The 25,978-nt window shown below is 44.5% G+C and overlaps 1 protein-coding gene across 6 annotated transcripts in view; it reads left to right on the top strand.

The window, feature by feature from the left end:
• Window positions 1-25,978, top strand: part of KIAA1549 (KIAA1549 ortholog) — a 145,739-nt gene that overhangs the window by 53,069 nt on the left and 66,692 nt on the right. For 2 of the 6 annotated variants that reach the window (XM_045388284.2, XM_045388283.2), the window contains exons 2-8: window positions 5,954-8,647; window positions 12,509-12,597; window positions 13,707-13,884; window positions 15,877-16,007; window positions 17,906-18,089; window positions 19,991-20,050; window positions 21,280-21,428. In XM_045388284.2, the coding sequence (XP_045244219.2) occupies window positions 5,954-8,647; window positions 12,509-12,597; window positions 13,707-13,884; window positions 15,877-16,007; window positions 17,906-18,089; window positions 19,991-20,050; window positions 21,280-21,428 (3,485 nt within the window). Of the gene's footprint in view, window positions 1-5,953; window positions 8,648-12,508; window positions 12,598-13,706; window positions 13,885-15,876; window positions 16,008-17,013; window positions 17,505-17,905; window positions 18,090-19,990; window positions 20,051-21,279; window positions 21,429-25,978 lie in introns of those variants that run through there. The other 4 variants (XM_074036080.1, XM_074036078.1, XM_074036079.1 and 1 more) reach the window with 2 other exon arrangements.

Below are 25,978 nucleotides of genomic sequence, written 5' to 3'. Positions count from 1 at the left end.
GGACAGTTTCCCGCTGTGATGTCCAGCATGGCTGGAACCTGGCCAGGGCGAGGTGCAGGTGCCTGGTAGGCTCCCTGTGAACAAGGGTTTGCTGCCTAGATGGAGAAAAGGCCTCAGTACTGGCTACTTGGACTGGGTGGCAGACCCGGGTCAGCCGGGAGCAGTGCAGGAGTCCAGGGTCCGGCGTCATTCAGGAGGGCGTCACAGTCTGAGAAGCACCCGTCTCACCCCAACCCCTTTCCTTTCTCTGTCATCCAAGAGAGAACCTTTCCCTCTTTTGTGAGCCTACTCTTCAGAGCTTGAAAATTGATCTCCAGGGCTTGAAATTAGAGTCCCTGAGGCCTTTTATGCTGTGAGAGGACTCGCCTGGGTTTCCTAGCCTCCTCCTGAGTTAACTGCAGAAGTGATTCCCTTTGGCATTGCAGCTGCTTTGTCCCTCCTAGGGCTTGGCAGAGAGAAAGAAAGAAAAAAAAAAGCATCCCGGCTTGGCACACCTTCCGTTTCTTAATACGAAGTTTTTGTTGCCATCATGTTCTAGTCAGGAGGATTTTTTTGTCCCTTTGGCCACTTTGCCCTCCCCGTTTCCTGTCCTTAGAAGGCAGAGTTGATTGAATTCTAGCTTGCATCAGATACTCAGGTTCATAAATTAGCCACTAAACGTTGCTCTTCCTGGTTATTTTATCTCTTGCAGTCTTCCGGTTCACTTCCAAATGCATTTGTGATTTGTTTTAAAAGGGAACTTGCTCCTTGTTCAGATCTAATATTTCAAAACAAATTATATCATAGCAGTTTTAAAACAGACACATAAAATGATTTATCCTTAGGAAAACGTTCAGATTTATATGATACACAATTTGACAGAACCGTTATTTTATTTCTTCTTATATTTATAACTTGTAAGCCTTTATTGTAGAAAAGAACATCAAAAAAAAAAAAAAAAAAAAAAAAAAGAACAGCTGCTATTTTACTGTGGTCATCATAAGTATTGTGTTTTCTTTTACCTGTGCTTGGGACGTGACAGGTAAGTAACACAATCACTTAGGCAAGGAATCCTACAGCCAGGTTGTATGGAAGACAACAAATGCTGTATAATATTGCTATGAAACAACTTAAAATACTGATTAAAAAAATCCTTCTTGTATTATTTATTCATTTAAAAAATGCATATGATGTAGAAAGGAATATGACCCTTTAAGCAATTTATATATGGTTTAAGTTGGTGACTTTCAGATGCTAGGAGAACCAGCTAGAAATACTTTATCTATGGCACTAAATATTATTTACAAATTTTGGTATATAGAAACAAAAATCTATTCACAGAATTTTGTCTTAACTTTTGATCTCCATCTCTGCTAGTGAGTCAACAATACCTCTGGCTGTCCCTCTTATAGCTTCTATGTGTAACTTTTAATTCCATATAATGTGTCTTCTGTAAACTCACAAATTACGTAGGAGTATTATTGTTCATTTATACCATCACTGTTTGTTTAGATTTAACCATATATTTATCTTTTTTTTTTTCCTTTTTGAGATGGAGTCTTGCTTTGTTGCCCAGGCTGGAGTGCAATGGCATGATCTCAGCTCACTGCAGTCTCCACCTCCCGGGTTCATGCGATTCTTCTGCCTCAGCCTCTTGAGTAGCTGGGACTACAGGTGTGTGTCACCACACCCAGCTAATTTTTCATTTTTAGTGGAGATGGGATTTCACTGTGTTGGCTAGGCTGGTCTCGAACTCCTGACCTTAGGTGATCCACCTGCCTTGGCCTCCCAAAATGCTGGGATTATAGGTGTCAGCCACCACGTCTGGCCATATGTTTATCATTTATTCTCTATTCTCAGATCTTCCTGCTGAGATAATAACGCTTCTTTTTGAAGGATATCCTTATTTAGAAGCTCCTTTACTGAGGGTCTTCTGTTAGTATAACCACTGTTAAGCTGAAAATGTCTTGATAGAGAGTTTTCCTGGTTATTCACCTCTGAGATGTCAGAGAGTTTCTCTCAGCACTTGAGGATTTTGTTTCGTTGTCATCTGGCTTCTAATTCTGTCAGGCAGTTATTTTTTGCTTGTTTGGTTGCTGTTTCCTTTTTCTCTGACTGGTTTTACAATTTGTCTGTGGTCTGTGGTATCATCACATGTATAGGTTTGGATTTTTTTTTTTTTTAATTCACCCTCCTTGGGATTTTTTGGTCTTTGTGAATTGAATGGTTCGTGCCTCTTATTAATTTTGGCAAATTCTTAGCACTATGTCTTTGAATATTGTATCTACCCTATTCCCTTTTATTTTTTTCCTAAAACTTTGATCAAATGTATGTTGGACTGTCTTATTCTGTCTTCTATGTCTCTTAGCTTCTTTTATTAATATTTCACTTTTCTTTATTTTCCTGTGCCCTTTTCTGAGTAATTTCTTCAGACCTATCCCCCAGTTCACTAAATCTTGCTTCAGCACTGTCTAAATTGCTGTTTTACGAGTATATTGAGTTTAAAATTTATTAATTATAAAATTTTTATTTCTAAATGTTTTAAAAATATTTCTGGCCAACTTGTATAGTGTCTTGCTCGTTACTCATGTTTTCAGTCTTTATTATTTTAAATGAATTAAATATAACTTTAAAAAAATGGGTCTCATAATTCTGATACCCAAAGTCTTTATAGATCTGATTCAATCTAGTTGGCCTTTTTAAAAAATACTTTTTTCATGGGATTTCTCTTGACTTTTGTTCATGGTACTTTGGTTTCCTATGTATTTTATAATTTTTAATTCTGTGCTCTGCAACTGTAGCTGCAGGAAGACTTTGAAACCCGGCTGTGAGTGTGTTCTTCTGGGTGTGATTTATGTTACTTTCTGACAGGTGCTGGAGACCTGGCCCACTTTAAATTATGACTGTAAGCACACAGTTGTTAGGACCATACAAGTAGTATAGGTTCCATACTCGGGACGATGTTTCACACAATAGTTATACAAAGTCAGAGTTGAGACATATACTTTTCTCTTGTTTGGCTTAAACAGCAAAAATGTATTTTCTCGCCGTTCTGGAGGCTAGAAGTCCAAGTTCAAGGTGTGGCTTCCTTCTGAAGCCTGTGAGGGAGAATCTGCTGCAGGGCTCTCCCCTAGCTGCTGGTGATTTGCTGTCAATCTTTAATATTCCTTGCCTTGTAGGTGCATTGTTGTGATCTCTGCCTTCATCGTCACATGGTGTTCTCCTTCTGTGTATGTCTGTGTCCAGTTCCTGCCCGTTTTTTTTTTTTTTTTTTTTTAAGATGGAGTCTCACTCTGTCTCCCAGGCTTGAGTGCAGTGGCATGATCTTGGTTCTGAACCCTCTGCCTCTTGGGTTCAAGCGATTCTCCTGCCTCAGCCTCCTGAGTAGCTGGGATGACAGGTGTGTGCCACCACACCTGGCTAACTTTTGTATTTTTAGTGGAGATGGGATTTTGCCATGTTGGTCAGGCTGGACTCGAACTCCTGACCTCGTGATCTGTCCTCCTTGGCCTCCCAAAGTACTGTGATTACCGGTGTGAGCCACCGCGCCTGGCCCACATTTCTCTGCCTTTTATACAGTCACCAGTATATTAGATGAGGGCCCACCCAACTTCAGTATGACCGCATCTCAGCCAATTACATCTCCACTGACCCTGTTTCCCAGTATGGTCATATTGTGAGATCCCGGGATTTCAACATAGGAATATTGGGAGCACATAATACATAAGTCATAGCAGTGTCTTAACCTGGGTTTTCCCCCACAAAGCAAAGTCTGAGACATGGGTTTGTGTGCATATTTTATTCTAGGACATGATCCTGAGGAACAGAAGTGAGAGACTGAGGAGAGTTCAACAGGGAAAAGGGAAAGTCAGTCCAAGGTGTTCTCAAGTCAGACACTATTGGAAGCTGATACTATTTTTGCTGTCTTCTGAAAAGTAGATATTTTTCTTCCTAACTCACTCTTTCTCCGAGATTATGATACTTCCTGGGTCACCAGTTTTGGAAAATGGTCTTCAATTGGGTTCTTTCCTTGTCTAGGGTAACACTTGTCTCTCAGTCCCCTTGTGGCCTGAACAGCTGGCCAGCTGGTCCAGTACCTGCCTTGGGTCCTCAGTCACTGCCCTCGTGCAGCTCCTGTTTTATTCCTACATTCAGCACATTCCCCTTACTGTCTTGCAGGCCATCCAGTCACTTAGAAGATGGTTTTTAAACATTTATTAAGCAATCTTAAATGTTCTGAAGTGGAGAGTTTCGAGATCTGTAGTCTGCCATATTGCTATAAATAGAATAGAAATGACTTACTTAAAAAAAATAGAATGAATTCAAGACTATCCTTATGCCATTTCACAAAGGTGTGTTCTGATAGACTGTTGGGATTAGAGAAACGAGGTGTTGTTACGGATTTTGATAGTTGCTCAGTCCCCAGCCTGGGCTGCAGAGGACAGTCCCTGGGCCCTGGACTGTCATTAGTGGCTGGGCTGTCACTTGTCCTGTTTCTCTAGGCTATGTCATACCTGAATTACCGGTGGAGAGGCCTCAACTTACTAAATGATGATGACAGCAGTCACAAGTTAAGGAATACTAAAGTTTGAATGGATGATGGGATAATGTTGGCACTTGTCAGAACTTGGTATCCTTGGATTCCATCCATCCATCCATCCATCCATCCATCCATCCATCCATCCATCCATCCATCCAGCTGATGTCAGTTGAGCTCCTGCTGTAGATCACTTACCGTGCTAGGCACTGGGGAGACAGGTAAACAATGCCTGTCCTTAGGAAGCCCAGAATCTAGTGAGCAGATAGTTCATTTCAGTGGGCATGATAAGGGCAGGGAGAAGCCTAGGGAGAGGCGCCAATCTAGCTTCAGAGCATCGAGGATGAAACTCGTATATGTGCTGCATCTGAAGGGCCAGAAGGAGCCATCCAGATGGAGGGCCGGGGAAGGGCATTCCAGGCGGGGGTGAGAGGATCCATCCATATACAGAGCTGGGGAAGGGCATTCCAGGCGGGGATGAGAGGATCCATCCATATAGAGAGCTGGGGAAGGGGATTCCAGGCGGGGGTGAGGACCCATCCATATAGAGAGCCGGGGAAGGACATTCCAGGCGGGGATGAGAGGATCCATCCATATAGAGAGCTGGGGAAGGGCATTCCAGGCGGGGATGAGAGGATCCATCCATATAGAGAGCTGGGGAAGGGCATTCCAGGCGGGGGTGAGAGGATCCATCCATATAGAGAGCCGGGGAAGGGCATTCCAGGCGGGGCTGAGAATGGACACAGCCATGGAGGCCAGGGAGTGTTTGCGTTTGGGGCACTGCAGGTGCCAGAGCATAGCTGGGAAGGCCTGAGAGTGGGGCAGGAAATGGCAAAAGCTGAGCCTGCAGGAAGCCTGGGGCCTTCATGTGGAAGCCTCAGCAACTGTGTTGGGGAGCACAGCTGAGGAACTGGGGAACTCTCTTACTTTGGTAGTGAGAGGTGCAATGAGTTGTTGTGTTCATTTCTCGTAGCAGCCAGCTCCTACCACCGAAGAGAAAACACACAGGCTTTGGAGTCAAGGAAGCCTTATATTCAGATTCCAGCTCCACTCTGGGTGGTCTTATAATTGATTATTTACCTTCTGGAAACCTCTCTTTCCTCATGTCATAAGTGAGAGAAAATGGACTAAACAGCCGCCTCTGTTTCCAGTATCCTGTGGTTCTGTGGGAAAAACTATGTAAATGTGCCCCCCCACCCCACACACACAGCTTAGGTAAAAACAGTGCCCAAGTTTGGGAATATTTGCAGATATTGTCCTGATGGTAATTCTGTCAATTTCTGGTTTCCAGCTAGCTGTTTAACTTCTGACGGTGATTCATGGATATTTATGGTGAATGGATGTTTGTTGAATGAGTAAATTCTCATGCCTGAAACAAAACGTTAGCTGTATGACTTCCAATGCATTGCACTAACCCAGCTCTGATTTTCTTGATAGATGAGCTCTCTCCGGAACAGCACAACCTTTCTTTATACTCCGTGGAGCTCGTGCTGAAGAAAAGCACTGGACACAGCGCTGCACAAGTGGCCTTAACAGAAACCGCTCCCGGGTCCCAGTACAGCAGTCCTCTCCATGTCACAGCCCCGCCATCTGCCGCTACTTTTGATACAGCCTTTTTTAGCCAAGGAAAACAGACTGAAAGTACAGCAGATCACAGCATCTTTGTGGCAACTTACGTGTCAGTGACGAGTAATGAGGTGGCTGTTGATGACGATGAGATGGATAACTTTCTGCCGGATACTCACTGGACCACTCCACGGATGGTTTCTCCAATACAGTATATCACAGTCAGCCCACCGGGGCTGCCCGGGGAAGCGTTAGAACCTGTGCTCACTCCATCATTACCCATGGTTTCTTTACAAGATGAAGAAGTGACATCGGGCTGGCAGAACACAACGCAACAACCAGCGGCATATGCTGAGTCCGCCAGTCTTTTCCACACCTTTCGGTCAGCTTTTCGCACCTCTGAGGGCATCGTTCCAACTCCTGGCAGGAATTTGGTGCTTTATCCTACTGATGCTTACAGTCATTTATCAAGCAGGACTCTGCCAGGGATTGTGGCTTCCCTAACAGAGGGTGTGCAAACCACCCTTTTTTTTAGCTCCTGGTCTTTAGTGCCGCAGCCGTTAGGTGATGGCATTACTATACCTTTTCCCTCCTTGGGGGAGGTCTCACAACCTCCAGAGGAGGTTTGGGCCACAAGTGCAGACAGATACCCTGATGTGACCGCCATGTTGAGTCAAAGCCTAGAAGAAACCATCTCTCCAAGAGCATACCCTACTGTGACTGCATCGCACGCAGCCCTTGAATTCAGCAGGACACATTCTGCGTTGCTTTCAACTCCTGTTGCGTTTGCGTCCTTCTCTGCTCCACCAACTGATGTTTCGTCTAACCCCTTTCTCCCTAGCGACTCCAGCAAGACATCAGAATTGCTTAGCAATTCGGCCCTCCCCGGTCCTGTGGACAACACTCATATCCTGAGCCCGGTGTCCTCATTCAGACCATACACGTGGTGCGCGGCCTGCACTGTGCCTTCACCTCAGCAAGTTCCGGCCACGAGCCTCATGGAGAAAGACGTGGGATCAGGGGATGGTGCCGAGACTCTGTCCATGACCGTGCTGGAAGAAAGCAGCGTCTCTCTAATGAGTAGCGTCGTAGCAGACTTCTCTGAATTTGAGGAAGATCCTCAAGTATTTAATACGCTTTTCCCCTCCAGACCTATGGTCCCACTTTCTTCTAGATTCATGGAAATCTCAGAGACGAGTGTTGGCATTTCTGCCGAGGTGGATATGAGTAGCGTTACAGCCACACAGGTTCCCCCTGCCCACGGCCGCCTCTCTGTGCCAGCATCACTTGATCCTACTGCTGGCTCCTCGTCTGTTGCTGAAACCCAAGTGATGCCATCCCATGTGACCACTGCATTTTTCTCCGTCATCACCAGCATTCTCCTTGACTCATCTTTCTCTGTCATAGCAAACAGAAACACACCGTCGCCTGCCATCGGAGACCCGAGTGTTTTTATGCCTTTCAGTCTGCTTCCTTCAGTGGAGTCTTCACGTTTCTCTGACCAAGAACCTTCCAGTTTTTCTGAGCATAAACCCGGAGGTGCTTTGGATTTTGCATCCAGCTTTTACTCAACACCCCCGCTGGAACTCAGCGGCTCCGTCCCTTCGCCTTCGGAAGCGCCTGCGTCTCTGTCTCCGATGCCGAGTGACTTGTCTCCCTTCACGTCTCAGTCTTTCTCTACCTTGGTTGAGACATTTACGTTGTTCAACTCTAGTGGTCTGCAGTCGTCTCAGCTGTCTCTTCCTAGTTCCTCAAATCTTGAGTTTTCGCAGCTCCAGCCAAGCTCCCAGCTGCCTTTAAACACTGTCACTTTCCTACCTAGCCGTTCTGGGGCGTCACCGTGGTCAAGCTTCCCTTCTGATTCTCTCGAGTTTGTTGAAGCGTCTGTGGTTTCACTGAGGGATTCAGAAGCTCATTTTACCTCAGCTTTCACTGAAACTACCTCCTATCTTGAGTCTTCACTCATTTCCCGCGAATCCGCAGTCACCGCACTGGTGCCCCCCAGCTCCGAGTCTTTGGACATTTTGACGGCTGGGATTCAAGCAACATCACCATTGACCACTGTGCACACAGCGCCCATTTTAACTGAGTCTTCTTTGTTCTCAACTCTGACACCTCCTGACGACCAAATCAGTGATCTAGACGGTCATGTGTCTGTCCTGGCCTCTTTCTCCAAAGCCATTCCCACTGGTACAGTGTTGATCACTGACACGTACCTGCCATCAGGATCCTCATTTGTTTCTGAAGCAACCCCCTTCCCTCTGCCCACAGAGCTGACCGTCATGGGCCCATCACTCACACCCACAGAGGTGCCACTGAACACCTCCACGGAAGTGAGCACAGCCAGCCCCGGTGCTGCCACTGGTGGTCCCCTCGACTCCACCCTGATGAGCGACACCGCAAGTCAGAGCCCCTCAGAGGGCAGCGCTGCTCCTCCCCTGCCGTCCCTGCATCCCGTGACCGCCTTCACTCTTGAAGCAACAGTTGACACGCCAACACTGGCCACCTCCAAGCCGCCATATGTTTGTGATATCACAGTCCCCGATGCCTATCTGATCACAACTGGTAAGGGCCAGCTTCCTGCCGCCTCTCTGGGGTGGGCAGTCTTTCTAAGGAGCTTGTGTGCACTGCCTGGGAGGTTTGGAGCTTCGTGGTTAAGAGTAGAGGCGCTGGGCTCGGTTAACTCCCAGGTAGCACTCCTATGCTTACCTCCTGCGCGTTCTCAGGACAGTTATTTATCCTCTCTAATCATCTGCTACCTCACCCATTAAACAAGGAGCTTAGTTAAACCTGTTTCATTGGGCTATTGTTCCAATGTAAATGCATTAGTCCCTGCAGAACACCCAGCCCCTGCCTAGCACGTCAGAGGCACGCACGGGATGATGTGTATTAGTCAGCAGCCGCAAGGAGAACAAATATTAGAACAAATACAAGAACTAAACAAGCCTTGGAAGGATCTTTGTCTTACCATAACCAAGTAGGTGCATGGATGACATAGTTTAGACAAAATATTTTTTGTTTAATTCAAGCAATGAGTTGGGCAACTATGTAAGAGCAACCCTTGCAATTTCTTACTCATTTACTATTCTTACTTTTCCTCGAAAGGAGACTGCACTTTGCTCTCATAGCTCCCTGTAAATGCTCCTTGGGTCCCGAGGAAAGAAAAGTTGAGTGACTAAATATCCTCTGAATCCAGTCTCAGCCTTTGGTCTCCTCCCCACCGCAGCCTGGGTTGCTAGCAGACCGGCCAGCAGCTTCCCTTGCAGTTGCATGGCTGCTCTGGCCACGTGAAGCTGGCGCCCACCCGAGGGCGTGCCTGACAGGTAGACTTATTTCAAGGGTAACATCCTGTGATGGTGGCCCGCTTGGTCAGGGTCTCTGCATTTTTCCTCATGAGAGATGACAAGTGTGTGTGGTCTCAAGGGCCATGACTGTGTGCTGAACCACAGCCTGGTGTTGGCGAGCAGCCTGTCCTCTGTTTTGATTTTGGTAGTAGTGGAGGACAGAAATGACACAGGGGATGAAAATGGTAGAAGAGGTAGAGGAGGAGTGGGGTGGAGTGGACCAGAAAGGAGAGGAGCAGAGAATGTGGAAGGGGGAGGAGGAGGAGAACACGCTGGGTCTTTTCCTCCCTGTGGTCGGGGCGGGGCGGGCGGCTGGGAGCCTCTGCTCACTGTGACAGTGCCCCATCCCTCTGAGCAGGTGGGAGCGAGGATCCTGATGGCAGGTACGCGTCAGTGATCAACATCGTACCAGTGGGAATGGCTTTGGAGAATGAGGTCAGGACAGCCTTTGCTCCCTACACGCCAAAGGGAAGCATTCGTTATTCCGTGTGACAAGTAATGATTGAGCACCTAGTATGTGTGAGGTGCTTCTGGAAGCTTCTAGGGATATACAGATGGGTAAGACACGGCCCTCCCGTGAGCAGCTCAGGGACTAGAAGGATGGTACTGAGCCACAGAGTAACAGCGGTTTCTGTGGAGTTCTCCAAGAGTGGCTATTTGGGATAACCAGAGCTGGTTTGGAAGAATGTGAAATTGGAGATTCCCACAAAAGGAAGAGTAGAATGTCGTCATCTGGGGATGAAGAGAAAGTGTCTTCTGGGGGAGGAGACAGTCATCATGGCTGGAGATTAGGCGTAGTGATGGGAGGAGCGGGTAATTATGCTTGGAAATGTGGTTGGAACAAAATCATGAACTTGAATCTCAAGATTAGAGTAGTCCAGGGAGGAGGGAAAAGAGTTTCTCGTGCTCATGATACTTTTCTTCCTTCTTACAAAATTATTACAAAGTAGATACAAAATTGTTACAAAGTGGTCAGTTGTAAGCAGCTTATTTAAAGAGTTACTGAAAGCTTCTTTAGGAGTCCTCATAGCTGGATTTAACTTTCGTATGTGGTGTACGCTTAATGACATTTGCTGTGGGTATTAGGCATCCATGTATTTTTAACAGCTTTTTGGAGTAAAATTCAGCCGTTGTAAGTACACTTGAACAGTTTTTGTAAATGTCCAGAGTTGTGTGTAGGTGTTCATGCTGTTAAATTGTGTCTTTTAGCAGAGATAAGTGCCTCCCGGTGGTACCTTTGACCCAGAGGAAGTATCGGCTCATTTCTCATCTTCGCTTAGATTGGAACTTGCTGTCCTTTTCAGTTATTTGTTAGTGAGAGAGTGCGGCGAGGGGGTTGAGGTGACTCTGCGTACCCCTGAAAGGATTCTTCACGTGTGCTCTGTGATGATAAAGCAGAGCCACTCTGGGTGCCGGGGGTGTGTAATGGGGGAGGAAGCACTTGACTGCACGCGCCCTGGGAGGTGTGAGCTGCGCTTGCACCCAGGGCCTTTCTGACCGTGTGCTGCCTTGGAAGTCTCTGTCACCTCTCTTCTCTTAGCTCTGGGAAACATTCATTTAGGAAAAGATCTGTAGGATATTTGTTTGCTGATGATCCCTTTTCCCAAAGAGTGATGTCCTCATATCCTAATGTTGCAGTTTTATAGCTTTCTCAGATTCCCTAGAGAAAGTGGAGGTCATGGTGGTGGCTATGAGGACTTTGCAGAGTGGCATTTGGACCAGTGATGTGGGGCTGTTTACAACGTGTTCTTCCTGCTTTTCTCTTCAGGGGTTTTCTGTTTCTGACTTCCCATTCTGCCTCTTATTTCCCCCAAGTTTAGCTCTTGCCTCCCTCCCTCCGTCTCTTCCTCCTTCCCTTCCTTCCTTCTTTCCTTCCCCATCCTCTCCCTCTCTCCTCCTTTTCTGTCCCCTCTTCCTTCCTGTCTCCCTCCTCCCTCATTTCTCCCTCCCTCATTTCTCCGTCCCTCTTCATTTACTTCCTTAAATAAGGCATTTTCTTTCCATTCTTCCCCCTCTCTTCCTACTCATTTTATCTTTCCCTTTCAGATCTATGGCATAGTCCAACCCACTTGGAGCCTACGTGGGCCATGTGGAGTTGGCTGCTGGTGTGACTCAGCAAGGTGGTTGGGGGCTGTGGATTTGTTCCAGTGGTCTCATGAACTAATAAAGAAGCCTCCGCCCACCTTTAAAAAAAATTCAGATCACTGATTCCTGGGAAAAAACAATCAAATATAACTTAAACATTTGCTTTTTAAAGAATGAAGAATACAGAGTGATTCTCTATCTCCAGTTTAAAAAATTAAAATCAGGAAATGGAAAACAATTATAATATCAAGTGTATTCTAATTCTGCGTTATGGGAAGTTGATGGAAGGGGAGAGAAAAAATAGGAAAAAGAAGAACAAGCTTACTAAACACTGAGAGACAGGCTTAACTAGTATAGATTTTTAAATGGAACTTTTAAAATATGAAAACAAACAGAACCGGACTTTGGTTATGAGAATTATTTTATTTCCTACATAAAGTTTTAATATGTGGGAATTGTGGAACTCATTTTTCCCCATTATTAGTGGTAAAAACTCTTCACTTTTGCCTTGAATCATTGGGATAGGAGACCTCGTTTTACAGAGGAAAATGTCATCTGGTTTTGTTGAGTAACATCTTAAGGCCTTTAAAAACATTACTTCTGAGAGCTTTTAAAGCCTCATGTTTTGTTGTCAGGGACATAGCTGAGAGACAGCCTGGAATTTGTCCAGGTGAAAATGAGAACTGGAAGCTCCTTGTCCCCTGGCTGGGTCATCACTGCTGATTCCTGATCTAACCTATCTGGGGCAGAGAGGGTTTTCTTAGTGTGTTGAGCTGATGCTATGCAGAGTTGACCTGGTGTCTTCTAGGTCCCCACTGCCGTAGTTAGCAGCAACTAGATCCTTAACCCCTGTTCTGTCTTGGTCTGGCCTTTATTTTACAAGAAGACTTTTAGAGCAGCTAATGCATTTTGGCACAGTGCTAGGGTCCAGAAGTCTGATGTGTTTGTTATTCGTAATGATATGAAAATGCATTTGGTGGTTTGCTTTCATTTGTAGTGCTGGCCAGAAGAGCTGTGCAGGAGTACATCATTACAGCAATCAAAGAAGTACTGAGGATTCACTTCAACCGTGCAGTGGAACTGAAGGTGAGTCCCGGCGGCTCAGGAGTGTGTGATGTCTGGTGGGCCTGAGGCTGATGTGAGAGCCCCAGGTTAGAGGCAGGTGATTATGGCCATGGACTCTTTCTCTTTCCTCTCTTCCCCCCATCTGTTCCTGGTTAACTCCTGCTCATCCTCTGGATCTCCACTCCACTGTCACTGCGCTGGGGAGGTCTTTCCTGATCCCACATGAGGTCAGGGTTAGTCCTTTAGGGGATGTGTTGGCAGAGTTGGAACAAAGGGCTCTCAGACCAGAGGCAGCAGTCTGGGGTGACAGCCTTCATGATTTTACTTCCCTTGATTCACACAAAAGGACTTGGATTCGTGTTTAAATGAGATGTTAGAGTGAGTACAGGTGCATCTTTCTGGACATTTGGTGGGATAGAGATGGAGATCCAAATCTTTTAGACTGGATCCCATGCTGGTCCCACTTCTCAATGATCCCAGAAAGCCACAGTCCTTCTAGAGCAGAGCCATCCAGAACCAGAACCGCGCCCCACACGTGGCAATGCAGCAGTGAAATGGAGCTCATCCAAACCGAGATGGGCTGTGGGTGGAAAATACATACCAGACTTCAAAAATGCAGTGAAAAAGGAGTGTAGAATGTCTCATTAATAGTGTTTAGTCACATTAATAGTCTCATTAATAGTCAATAGTTGTATTGACTTCATGTTGAAATGATATTTTAGATATATTAAGTAAAATGTATTTAAAATTAATTTCACTTGTTCTTATGTTTTTTTATGTGCCACTAGAAATGTTTTAATTGCATATTTATTTTGGACAGTGCTGCTCAATAGGATAAGTACCCCTTTCTATGTGTTTTAAATACAACAAACACCTTGAATGCCCTGTAACTCATTATTCAGTTCATATTTCTGACTCTTCTTTCTTGCTGCTCTCATAATTTTGTGCTTTTTGTGCAAAGGTTGGCAGAGAGTAAAAGCAGTAACTGAAATAAAATTTTGATTATCCGTGATGCACCACTCCTTCATTCGAAACTACTGGTTTTTTTAGTTTATTTATAATTTTTTATTTTTCTATCCAACACAACTTCCTTTAAGTTTGAATTGTCTTTGTATTTCTTATTTCCCTAGGTTTATGAACTATTTACTGACTTCACTTTTCTGGTAACATCCGGTCCTTTTGTTTACACGGCAATATCAGTCATAAATGTGCTTATAAACAGTAAGCTTGTGCGTGACCAGACTCCTTTAATCCTGTCTGTGAAACCTTCTTTCCTTGTGCCAGAGTCCAGGTTCCAAGTTCAAACAGGTGAGACAACTCAGTATAGTTGTTTTTATTTGTAAAAAGAATTTCATTTTTTTTTATATTTCTAAAATATTGGAAATCATTGTTAGAATTTATTGTTATGATGATGATTTTTAGAGATAGGATCTCACTCTGTCACCCAGGCTGGAATGCAGTGGTGTGATTATAGCTCACTGTATCCTTGAACCCCTGAGCTCGAACAATCCTCCTGCTTCAGCCTCCTGATAGTTGGGACTAAAAGTGTATACCACCATGCCTGGCTAATTTTTTTAAAAGTCTTTTTTAGGCCAGGTGTGGTGGCTCACATCTGTAGTCCCACCACTTTGGGAGGCTGAGGCAGATGGATCGCTTGAGTTCATGAGTTTGAGACCAGCCAAGGCAGCATGTTGAAACCCTGTCTCTATGAAAAATAAAAATATTTAGACCAGGTGCGGTGGCTTACGCCTGTAACCCCAGCACTTTGGGAGGCTGAGGCGAGTGGATCACTTGAGCTCTGGAGTTTGAGACGAGCCTGGGCAACATGGCGAAACCTCATCTCTACTAAAAATACAAAAATTAGCCAGGCATGGTGGCGTATGTCTGTAATCCCAGCGACTTGGGTGGCTGGGGCAGGAGAATCACTTGAACCCAGGAGGTGGAGACTGCAGTGAGACGAGATCGTGCCACTGCACTCCAGCTTGGGCAACAGAGTGAGACCCTATCCCAAAAAGAAAAAAAAAAAAAGAATTTAAGAAAAATTATGTTTTGTAGAGATGGGGTCTTCCTAAGTTGCCCAGACTGGTCTTGAACTCCTGGCTCAAGCAGTCCTCCTGCCTTGGCCTCCCGAAGTACTGGGATTGTGGGTGTGAGCTACCACACCCGACCTTATTATTTAATTTTTAAAAGTTTATAATTATGGGAAATTTCAAGCACATACAAAAGTACGTAGAATAGTTTAACAGACCACCGTGTACTTCTTGTATATCTTCAACCATTTTTCCATTCCTAGCCAGTCTTGTTATAGCCACACCCCCATCTACCGTCTACTTCCCCTCCTCTTGCACTATTTTAAAGTAAATCTCAGGCATCATATCATCTCACCCACACATATTTCAGCCTATATAGCCTCTAAAAGATAAAGACTTTAAAATGTATATGAAGTTAACAGCGATTTCTTTTTTTTTTTGAAGATGGAGTCTTGCTCTGTTGCTCAGGCTGGAGTGCAGTGGTGCAATCTCTGCTCACTGCAACCTTTGTCTTCTGGGCTCAAGCAATTCTCCTGCCTGAGCCTCCCGAGTAGCTGGAATTACAGGCACCCACCACCGCGCCCAGCTAATGTTTGTATTTTTAGTAGAGATGGGGTTTCACCATGTTGGCCAGGCTGGTTTTGAACTGCTGATCTCAAATGATCCGCCTGCCTCAGCCTCCCAAAGTGCTGGGATTGCAGGCGTAAGCCACTGCACCCGGCTGTTAACAGTAATTTCTAAATATCATATTTAACTTTTCATTGTGGACATGTTCAAACATTTACAAAAGTAGAGAGAATAACATACTAAGTCTACATATACCCATGGTTAAACTTAAAAAAAATTATCAACATCACCAATTTCGTTTCATCAATCCACCATGAACGTTTTTGTGGACACTAGAGTGTTTTAAAGCAAAGCCAGCTGTCTTGTCATTTCACCCATAAATATTCAAGAATTCATCTGCAATGAATTTATATATATTTGAAGTGTTTCCATCCGTCGTGTCTTTTGATACTCAAATTCTTATCTTAGATATTTTTCATTTAAAAATGATACCAGTCACCTTCACATTGCGTGTCTTCATTTACTGCAAAGTTGCTTTTTACATTTCCATGAGATAATATGTAGAAATGGTACATCACAGTACTTAATCCCATGCTGTGAAGGAATTAGTTGATTTAGATACTATGTTTCTCTCTCTTGATTCCTTAATACTTCAGAAACACAGACACCTCATTCGTGGGACTTTGACTGCTTTTCTTTTCAGTACTTCAGTTCGTGCCTCCGAGTGTGGATACTGGCTTCTGCAACTTCACCCAGCGCATCGAGAAAGGCCTAATGACAGCTCTCTTTGAAGTGAGGAAACACCACCAGGGAACGTATAACCTCACTGTGCAGGTGAGAATACCACTGAATGCAGAGCAGAAGGCTTTAGCCCTTAAAGGGGAAATTGTTCCACACTGTTTAAGATGTGCTTAACTCTTATTCCCTCCAGTGGCGGAAACCCAGTTTACGTGGGTCGGGATTGATCTGTTCCTGTGGCGTAGGGTCGGCATGGTGTGCGTGGGCTGAGCCTCTTTGAGGGTTGCAGAGTAGCTGATACCCAGGGAGCTCAGATATGGTGAGCTGAAGAAACATGACCATATTCAGGAAATTCAAGAATTACCTAGAAAGGAATGGTATCAACCTCAATATCCAATGGGGGAATGCCTGCCTATACTGTTGTTTCCAGATAGCTACTAAGAACAGGCGTTGTACGTATTGTATGGAAACGGCTGATGTTTTTATATTTCTTTGATTTTTTTCCCTGTATATTCTTTCCTCTCTCTTTCCAAAATGGATGTCAAAATAGATTTTGGTGCTCCTGGATCCACTTTCCATGTTTCTTATTTTTTCCTCATATTTTCCATCTCTTTATTCTCTGTTTTTACAGATTTACAAAATGTTGTCCTCCAAGTCATGAATTGAGTCCTTAGCTGTGTGCATTATGTTATGCAATCCCTCTATTGAATTTTTTAGCTTTTTGTTCATTGTTCTTTGCTCCATTTTCATTGTAGGCTTTCCTGCAATGATGCAGTGTCGCCTTAAAAGTCTCTGAGGATGTTAATTAGAATTGTTAAAATGCGTCTTCTGTTTCCTAAGTCATTCCTGTTTTCTCCGCACTCCTTGCTCTGCGTGTTGATCTCGGTGCTTTGCTTTTGTGCTGTTAGTTTCTGGAAATCTGGAGACTGTTGGTTTGTTGTTAGGAATGAAGAACCAAGTTGTTCATTTTAGTAGCTGGCACAGCTTTCCCCTTGAGCTGTGGGGATCTCTTTCTACGTCAGCTCCATCTCCTGGGGGGAAAATTCATTGGAGCGCTGGGTCCGGGGCGGAGTATGTCAGCGTGGGCCTCTCTCTGGGTGCCGTGTGTGGTCAGAGACAAGCAGACAGGCAACCCCTTCCTTCCAGCGTCTAGATAAAGAGGCTCTTCCTGGGGGATGGGGCACTTTAGTGTGTGTCTTAGGGCAGAGCCAGCTGCGTTTTCATTCATTTTCTTTCCTTCTTTGTCTCTGGTGTGCACGGGAGTTATCTTAGCCTCTGCCGACCTTCTTGGTTAGGGCCCAGACCTGCATAGTCCTCTTAGGCAGGGGTTTGTTTTCCCCAGGGAGCAGTTCTTTGGCTTGTTCTGGGTGAGGGCCTGGCTGCTGCTAGCACCTCTGCTGCCCTGGGTGTGGCAGTTAGGAAGGACAGAGGAGGAAGGCAATGGCCTCAGCTCTTTGGCACAGCATGTAATTAATTATACTGATTGCCGCTGCATAGCCTGCTCTTGGCCTCATTCCCGCTCATCTCTGCCACAGGCCCCTCCTGGTCCTCTTGGGGAGCGCGGCCCTCGGCTCTGCTGCAGCTCGTGCTTGTGTGTGTTTTGGATCCTGGCTTTCTCTGTTCTGGTTTATATCAATCCGATCCCATCCTTTCTCCATCCCCCAGAGGTTTGACGGAATCTCTGGGTTTCTTCCATTCTCAGTGCTGTTGTGGATTTCTTCCCCTTTGTTCAGCCTATTGTTATTTCAGTGGGATTTGGGGTGGGAGGAGCTATACATGTGCTCAGTTCTTCACTTAATGTAAGAAACATTTTCAATAAACTGAGCAGTTAAACTCCTACAAAAGGGAACCAGGTTAGAAAGCCAGTTATGTTTCCTTTAAAAACTTTACCTCCTTTAAAAAAACCGGTGAGAGAACCTGTGAGAGAGAAATCACGGTTAAGCTTTCAGCAGGATGTTTTATTTTCGAAGCTTATTCTGACTTTATTCTTTCAGATCTTGAATATCACCGTCAGTTCCTCCAGGGTGACTCCTCGGCGGGGCCCGGTGAATATCATCTTTGCGGTTAAAAGCACACAGGGATTTTTGAATGGATCAGAAGTGAGCGAGCTGCTCCGGAACTTGAGTGTGGTGGAGTTCAGTTTCTATCTGGGATACCCAGTACTGCAGATCGCAGAGCGTGAGTACGGCCCTCTCAGACGTGCTGGGGAGGTGATGGCGGGCATTTTGGTGGAAGACCTCTTCTTAAAATTTTTTTAGTTTTTTAAAAGACTTGATTTTTAAAACAATTATTTTTCCATAAGGTGTTGGGGTACAGGTGGTATTTGGTTGCATGAGTAAGTTCTTTAGTGGTGATTTTTGAGGTCCTGGTGCACCCATCACCCGATCAGTAGACGCTCCTCCAGATTTGTAGTCTTTTATCCCTCCCACCCCCACTCTTTCTCCCAAGTCTCCAAAGTCCATTGTATCATTCTCGTGCCTTTGTGTCCTCATAGCTTAGCTCCCACATATCAGTGAGAACATACGATGTTTGGTTTTCCATTCCTGAGTTACTTCACTTAGAATAATAGTTAAAGACTTGATTTTTTTAGTGAAGTTTTTGGATTCACAGCAGATATGATTGGAAGGTTCAGAGATTTCCCGTATGCCTCCTGCTTCCGCACATTCATAACCTCCCCCATTGTCAGCATCCCCCAGGACAGTGGTCCATTTGCTACAGTGATCAACCTGCGTTGACGCATCATCATCATCCATAGCCCATAGTTTACATTGAGGTTCATCCTGGGTGTCGTGCATTCTGTGGGTTTGAACAAATGTGTAATGACATGCAAATGGCATGGCTTCTCTGTTTTAGTATCACGCAGAGTATTTTCACCTGGACCACTTTTTTTCAAACGAAATATCTGATTGAGTGCCAGAATATAAATCTGATAAAATTAGATTCAGGCCAGATGGGTCTGCAGACCCCTGCTCACCCACTGTGCCTGGCTTTATTATTCGGAGAGTAGAGGGGTGCTATTACAAAGTACATGAGTTCTGGAAAACGCATAACTTAGGGAGGGAGCATGAATCTGTGGTTGTCAGAGCTTAAGAACAGCAGGAAAGTTTGACTACAAAAGGGTAGCAGAAGGCAGTGTTTTGGGGGTGATGAAACTGTTCTGCAGAAGGCAGTGTTTTGGGGGTGATGAAACTGTTCTGCAGAAGGCAGTGTTTTGGGGGTGATGAAACTGTTCTGTATCTTCATTGTGGTGATGATTATGTGAATATATACGCATTTATCAAAACCCATAAAACTGTATGCTGAAAAGAGTGACGTTTACTGTGTAAATTTTAAAATAACAACAATAAGCGAAAACACAAAACCTTTCTTCCTGACTGAAGCAACTAGGTTCATAATGCAAATGGAGGCAATGGGGGAAAGGGGAGACATTTATTTTAAAAAAATAGTAGATTCCAGAGTTGAAGTCAGGCCAAAAAAATTCAAATTGTTTTTCAAAATGAAACAACCAAATGGCCTAATGATTCGTGATGTTATTTTAGTGTATTGTTAATTAAATTAAAAAGAATAACTTTATAGAAGTTATTCTATATGAAAGATGACAGAGATAAAGCTGTTATTTACAAAGAGCCGCTTTCAGTTGTGCTCAGTGTGTGTATGGCTAAAATGAGGATGCCGGATGGTGGGGCACACTGGCTGGCCCTGGACAAGTCAATGCATGTGGTCATTTTACCCTGAGACATTGCTGGGAAAGCCAGGGCTCTGAGGGGCACAGTGTGAACATGTATTGCTGTGGAACAGTGACATTCAAAGGAGAACTTGCTGGTGACCTCTCTGTGAAGCAGTGTCCTGTGACATGGCTGGAGCCGGCCCTTCTTTTCTTTCTTTTTGTCTCTCTCTTTTTCCTTGAGACTCATGTGTTCAGAAATTGCTACTGTCCATGTCCTCACGCTAATCGGACATTTTGTTCTTTCGTATTTAGAGCTAAATAGTAAAGACAATGTGTTGGGACTTTGTTGTAAACATGGCAATTTTTTTTTTACAGAGGTTTTTCTCCTTCCCTAATTCTTTCCCTTTTGTAGCCTTCCAGTATCCACAGCTCAACTTATCTCAGTTGCTGAAGTCCTCCTGGGTCCGAACAGGTATGTTTAACTTATGTCATATTTTGGGAACTGTAAGGATAAGAAGTTTATGCAGGCGTATTGAGAAGGATGCTGCTTTTCCTGTTTCCTAAATTTAGGGCAAAATGTACCTTACATTCTTGGCAAAGAATGAATGAGAAAGGGATTCAAATTTGGCTGTGGGAATGTATCCCACTGAGTTATAGAACAAAAAGGACTGACTTTCTTTAAAATTCATACATCGAGTTCAGGGCACAGTCTAACAGGAACTGACAATCTTCTGACCCAGAACAGGGTGAGGTTCAGAAGCAAGGATCTCTCTCTTTTTATTTTCTTTTCTAAAAGTGTTATTTGTTTAGTTTAATAAGGACAAGCAGGGTGGCTTGGCACCTAGGAAGCTTTTTTTTTTTTCCTTAGGGGACTGGGTCAGATATTTAGAGGTATGGCATTGCAGTTAAAGGCTTTCTAACCTAGTGCACAAAAGTCTGAACAGTAGTTACATACTCACCAGCCATCCAGCATGCATGCAGCACAGGAACTAGCTGGGCACGAGAGAGCATGTGGAGTAGTGATAGTTGCCATTCACAGGGTTCCTGCACCTTGCAAGTTCTCCTTGCTGAACGCACAGCATCCCACCCACATCAAGGCCTCACTGCTTTGCATGCTGCCATCAGCGGTCTTTTCCATATAATTTCTGGAGCAATTAAGTAACTTGCCCATGGTTGTATCTCAAAGAAAACTTAAACCAGTTCTGGTTGAAAAGCACATGCTCCTTCCTCCCAGACCATTCTGGCAAGCGATTGTCTGTTGAGATCATCTTGTCTGAAGTAGATAACTAAAGATGGGCAGGCTTCCTTTTTTCGAGTTAGTTTGTGAGTCCAAGTCTCAAGGCAAGACAATGAACTCACACCAATTCCAGAAGTGTTGAGATAAGTGCAGACAAAATGTTTGATCTTGTGTAGGCGCCCTTCACGCCAAAGCTCCTACCGTGCCGAGTTCCTGGGACTTCTGGCCACCAGTCTGGGTAACACTGAGAGTTTGGAGCTTAGATAAGACTCACGGGCTGCATTTCCTGGACTCTCCCCGTTCATGATCACTTTTTCTCCTTTTGCTGTCTCCTGTCTAGGGATTGGCATTTTATGGCAATCTTGCATTAATTTCAAATACATACGCACACGTACACACACACCCCATTTTTTTTTTACTGCTGACTTGTCTTGGGTGCCATGTATGTTTTCGTTTAAATGTAGTTCTCTTGGGCGTCGTGGAGAAGCAACTCCAGAATGAAGTGTTTCAAGCCGAGATGGAACGCAAGCTGGCCCAGCTGCTCAGCGAGGTTTCCACCAGAAGGCGGATGTGGAGAAGGGCCACTGTAGCTGCAGGGAACAGCGTGGTGCAGGTACTCCACATCAAAGGAGGAGGGGAGGGAGAGAGAGGGAGAGAGACAGCGCTTGTGTGTGAGTGCACACTCCATCTAAAACCTTGTATTTTTATGTAAATGCGAAGTGCCATGAGAAAATTCTGATTTCCACTGATTGCTATATTGGGTAGACACTGAATCTGGCAGCATTTCAGTTCAACTGGAGTCTAGACAAATATTTACCAAGCCCTTAGTAAGTAGTAGTATAACAGTAGACCTTGCGGAGCAGAGCAGAATTGTCTTACTGGGTTGCCATATCATCACAGGACCTCGTTTATCAAATAGTAGTTTTTAATTAACAAAAGTGTAGCCTGTTTGATAGAATGGTCAGTATTATTGATAGCATTGTAGTGATAAATCATTCAACTGGAAGAGACCACAGGAGATCAGATAGAGGGAGCTGGGCTGCCCTCTGCTTGAGTATTTCATCTTCTCTGCTTCCATGGTATTATGGAGTCATCACTCTGGTTAACATTTTCAATTTCAATTTTAAATTTATTTTCTGAGCAAAATCACATCTCTCTAGAAACTACATAGCCAATTAGAGAAATTTTGAAAAACACGTGTAAAAAAAATGTGGAAAGAATAAAGTGAAAATCACCTAAAATTCAACCAACCAAAGAAAATCACTAAACATTTCAGCATATTTCCTTCCATTCTTTTTTCCCCATGAATTCTCTGTTGACATTTGGATGACACTGCCTACATCCGTTTGTAGCCTCTCTTCACTTTAGCTTCTTTCTTTCTTTCTTTCTTTTTCTTTCTTTCTTTCTGTCTGTCTGTCTGTCTGTCTGTCTTGTCTTTCTGCCCTCCCTTCCTTCCTCCCTTCCTCCCTTCCTCCCTTCCTCCTTCCTCCCTTCCTTCCTTCCTCCCTTCCTCCCTTCCTCCCTTCCTCCCTTCCTCCCTTCCTCCCTTCCTCCTTCCTCCCTTCCTTCCTTCCTCCCTTCCTCCCTTCCTCCCTTCCTCCTTCCTCCCTTCCTCCCTTCCTCCCTTCCTCCCTTCCTCCCTTCCTCCCTTCCTCCTTCCTCCCTTCCTTCCTTCCTCCCTTCCTCCCTTCCTTCCTTCCTCCCTTCCTCCCTTCCTCCCTTCCTCCCTTCCTCCTTCCTCCCTTCCTTCCTTCCTTCCCAGAGTCTCGCTCTGTCGCCCAGGCTGGAGTGCAGTGGCGTGATCTCAACTCACTACAACCTCCACCTCCTGGGTTCAAGTGATTGTTTCGCCCCAGCCTCCTGAGTAGCTGGTACTACAGGTGCCCACCACCGGAGACACCTGGTTGTCTCATATTACCCTAAAAACTTCTTTACTTGGTAAACTGGCAAACAGGTTACAAAAGACAGATTTGTTTGAATTGAAACGTGACCCATTTAAAAATGCCCGTACTCACAGAAAGTTGGAGGTGGGAGCTGTCATTAATTTCCATCTCCATATGAATTATGTGGATTTTTTTCTTAACAACTGCTGACTTGCTGAACTACGAAAATGGTATATTTAGAGCTATGGCATTTCAGAAACAGGAAAGCAGGGTAGAACTCTGAAGCAGGGGGTGTGGGCTGGCAGGCAGGGTAGGGAGGTGGGTGGGTTAGAGGCATTAGAGAAAAAGATGCAAATGACATTGGCTGTGGGTGGGGGGCGGGAGCGGGGAAGTGTTGCCTAGAACTGCATCATCATCCTCTAGCCCTCTTACCAATGTGTCCCTCTCATCATTACTCTTTGTCCCCCTCCCAGAAATGCAGTCCTTAGGTTACTAAAATAGTTCCTTTGCGAGATGCAGTAAGTTGCAGAGAAATTTAAAAACTAATCACGATTGAGAGTAATCATTAAGTAAGTATCAACAAAGAATAAAAATGAGAATGCATTATAAAAGCTTTGCCTTATTCAACAATCCCTGGCTTCATAGAGCCCAAGGTCTAAGTGTAAGTTAACTTCTGCCCGTGAAACAGTTACAGGACACCATGAAAGTGTATAATACGGGGCTAAATTTGAATGCAAGCTCCCTTAGCAGGCATGCAGGTTTGTGAAAGTGGCACATACAGGCCAATGTGCCATCTGATAGATTGCTGATAAGCCATGTTCTGCTTCTCTTCCCCCTCAGAGGGACCAAACATGAAGATGTAGATAAGGATTTGTGTACAGTGTTACACAGCTGTTCATCACAACTTAATTTGTAAATTGAAAATGTTTGAAACAACCTAGATGTCCAGCAATTGGGAAATGGGTGAATAAAATTATAGTAAATCTTTATGTGTTGGAATTTTATGCAGTCATTTAAAAAAAATTAGTGAGTGATATAGAAAAATGCTCAAGTGGGCTGGGTGCAGTGGCTCACAGTAATCCCAGCACTTTGGGACGCCAAGGCAGGTGGATCACTTGAGGCCAGGAGATCGAGACAGCCTGGCCAATGTGGTGAAATCTCATTTCTGCTAAAAATACAAAAGTTTTCCAAACATGATGGCGTGTGCCTGTAATCCCAGCTATTCGGGAGGCTGAGGCTTGAGAATGACTTGAACCTGGGAGGCAGAGGTTGCAGTGAGCTAAGATCACACCAGTGCACTCCAGCCTCGGTGACAGAGTGAGACTCTGTCTCAAAAAACAAAAACAAAAACAAAACTCAGGTGAAGAGATGCCCCAAAGTATGTATTCCATGTAATCCAAATGTTAATATAGAATTCATGGAGAAAGAGGAGAACACAAATGCTAAAATGTTTACAGTGATTTTCTTTGGTTGGTTGAATTTTAGTTGATTTTCATTTTATTCTTTATGCATTTTTTTGCATGTGGTTTTCAACATTAGTTAGTTATGTAATTTCTAGAGAGAGGTGATTTTACTCAGAAGATACATTTTGAAATTGAAAATGTTAACCAAAGTGGTGATGATTCCTTAATATCATGGTTATAAGTGTTCCAGATAGGAATCTGATAGGCAGTAGTCTAGAAAAGATGCTGGGATTAGATTTTCCTGGCTTACTTTCCACCTGGATGTCTTAGTCCATTGATGTTGCCATAAAGGAATACCTGAGGCTGGGTTTGTAAAGAAAAGAGGTTTATTTGGCTCATGGTTCTTCAGGCTGTACAAAAAGCATGGTGCTGGTGTCATGGTGAGGGCCTCAGGCTGCTTCCCCTCTTGCTGGAAGGCGAAGGGAAGCCAGTGTTGAAATCCCATGGTGAGAGAGGAAGCGAGAGAGAGGGGAGGGAGGTGCCAGGCCCTTTCTTACACCAGCTCTCTCAGGAACTAGTAGGGCAAGAACTCATTACCTCGAGGACAGCACCAAGCCATTCATGAGGGATCTGCCTCCATGACTCAGATACCTCCCATTAGGCCCCATCACCAACATCGGGGATCACAATTCAACATGAGAGTTGGAGGGGCTCCGACATCCAAACCAGAGCACTAGATAGACTTGTAGAATCTTTAATCAAGGTGGATATCACTGGATTTTGGGGACTGTGATTTCTAGAAGAAGAAACTATATTCTTTAAATTTATTAGAACTTTTAAAATGGAGTAAGGAGGTACATGGGTAGAAAGTCAGGTGGATATAATCTACTTCCTTTTCAGTAGTCCTTGGATAGCATTCCATTCTAGAAGCTAATGAAAAATTAATCATCGCAGCACCATTGTCAGGGAGGGAGTAGGTGGTTGGGGAACAAGTGGTCAGGAGACTGGCTTTGAAATAGCAATCAGAGGGCAGGACAGTGAGTCCTTCTCAGGATGAAGCATAAAGAACAGATTGTTGAGGGAAGAGGGTTTGGACGTGTGTTGTTAAGGATCTTTAGACACGATCTGGAAGAAGGAGTTCACACTGAAATCATGAAATTGCTGATCTGCCGGAAGTTTCCCATGGTGGAGGAGGAGTCCAGCAGCTGTGTCCAGAGCACAGGGCGGTGTTACAAATCCATACATGTGGACAGAGAAGTAGCAGCTGCATGTTGCCAATGGCAGATGTAGAGACCAGCAATTTAAATGGCATGTATAAAATAAGGAGCTCGGAGCCATCCCATCGCTGATCCTTTTCTCAGGACGGAAGTTCAGAGTTTTGCTGGAGTCTAAAGGGGCAATAAAATTGTTGCATATTATTAAGAGAAATAGAGTGAAATGAAAAGGTATGATATGTCAAGTGTGCTAGATTTTGAAATAAGGGTATAAAAAGACTGCCTTTTAACACCAGAGAGAGAAGTTTTGGGATGGATCAAAGTATTATTTGACCCACAAGATTATGAATTTATGAGGTTTATTGTCCATAGAGCAGTGGTGAGTGGGGGTGATTTTGTCCTCCAGGGTGGATCTGGCAGTGTCTGGAGATGTTTTTGGTTGTACCTTGGGTGGTGCAGGGTGGGGACACCTAGTGGGTAGAGGGCAGGGATACTGCTAACCATCTACAATGCACCCCATGTCAAGGGATTGTCAGTAGAGCTGAGGTCGAGAAGCCCTGCCCTAGAAGAATGAGGAGGAAATACCAATGGGCTGAAGAAAGGATTGGGTAGAACCATTAATAGTTTCAGAGAACCAGGGGTGTACCTAATCCTATAGTTAAT

The sequence above is a fragment of the Macaca fascicularis genome, chromosome 3 (assembly GCF_037993035.2).
Source record: "Macaca fascicularis isolate 582-1 chromosome 3, T2T-MFA8v1.1".
Lineage (NCBI taxonomy): Eukaryota > Metazoa > Chordata > Mammalia > Primates > Cercopithecidae > Macaca > Macaca fascicularis.
The sequence above is the reverse complement of the archived record's forward strand: the minus strand, read 5'-3'. Positions and strand labels throughout refer to the sequence as shown.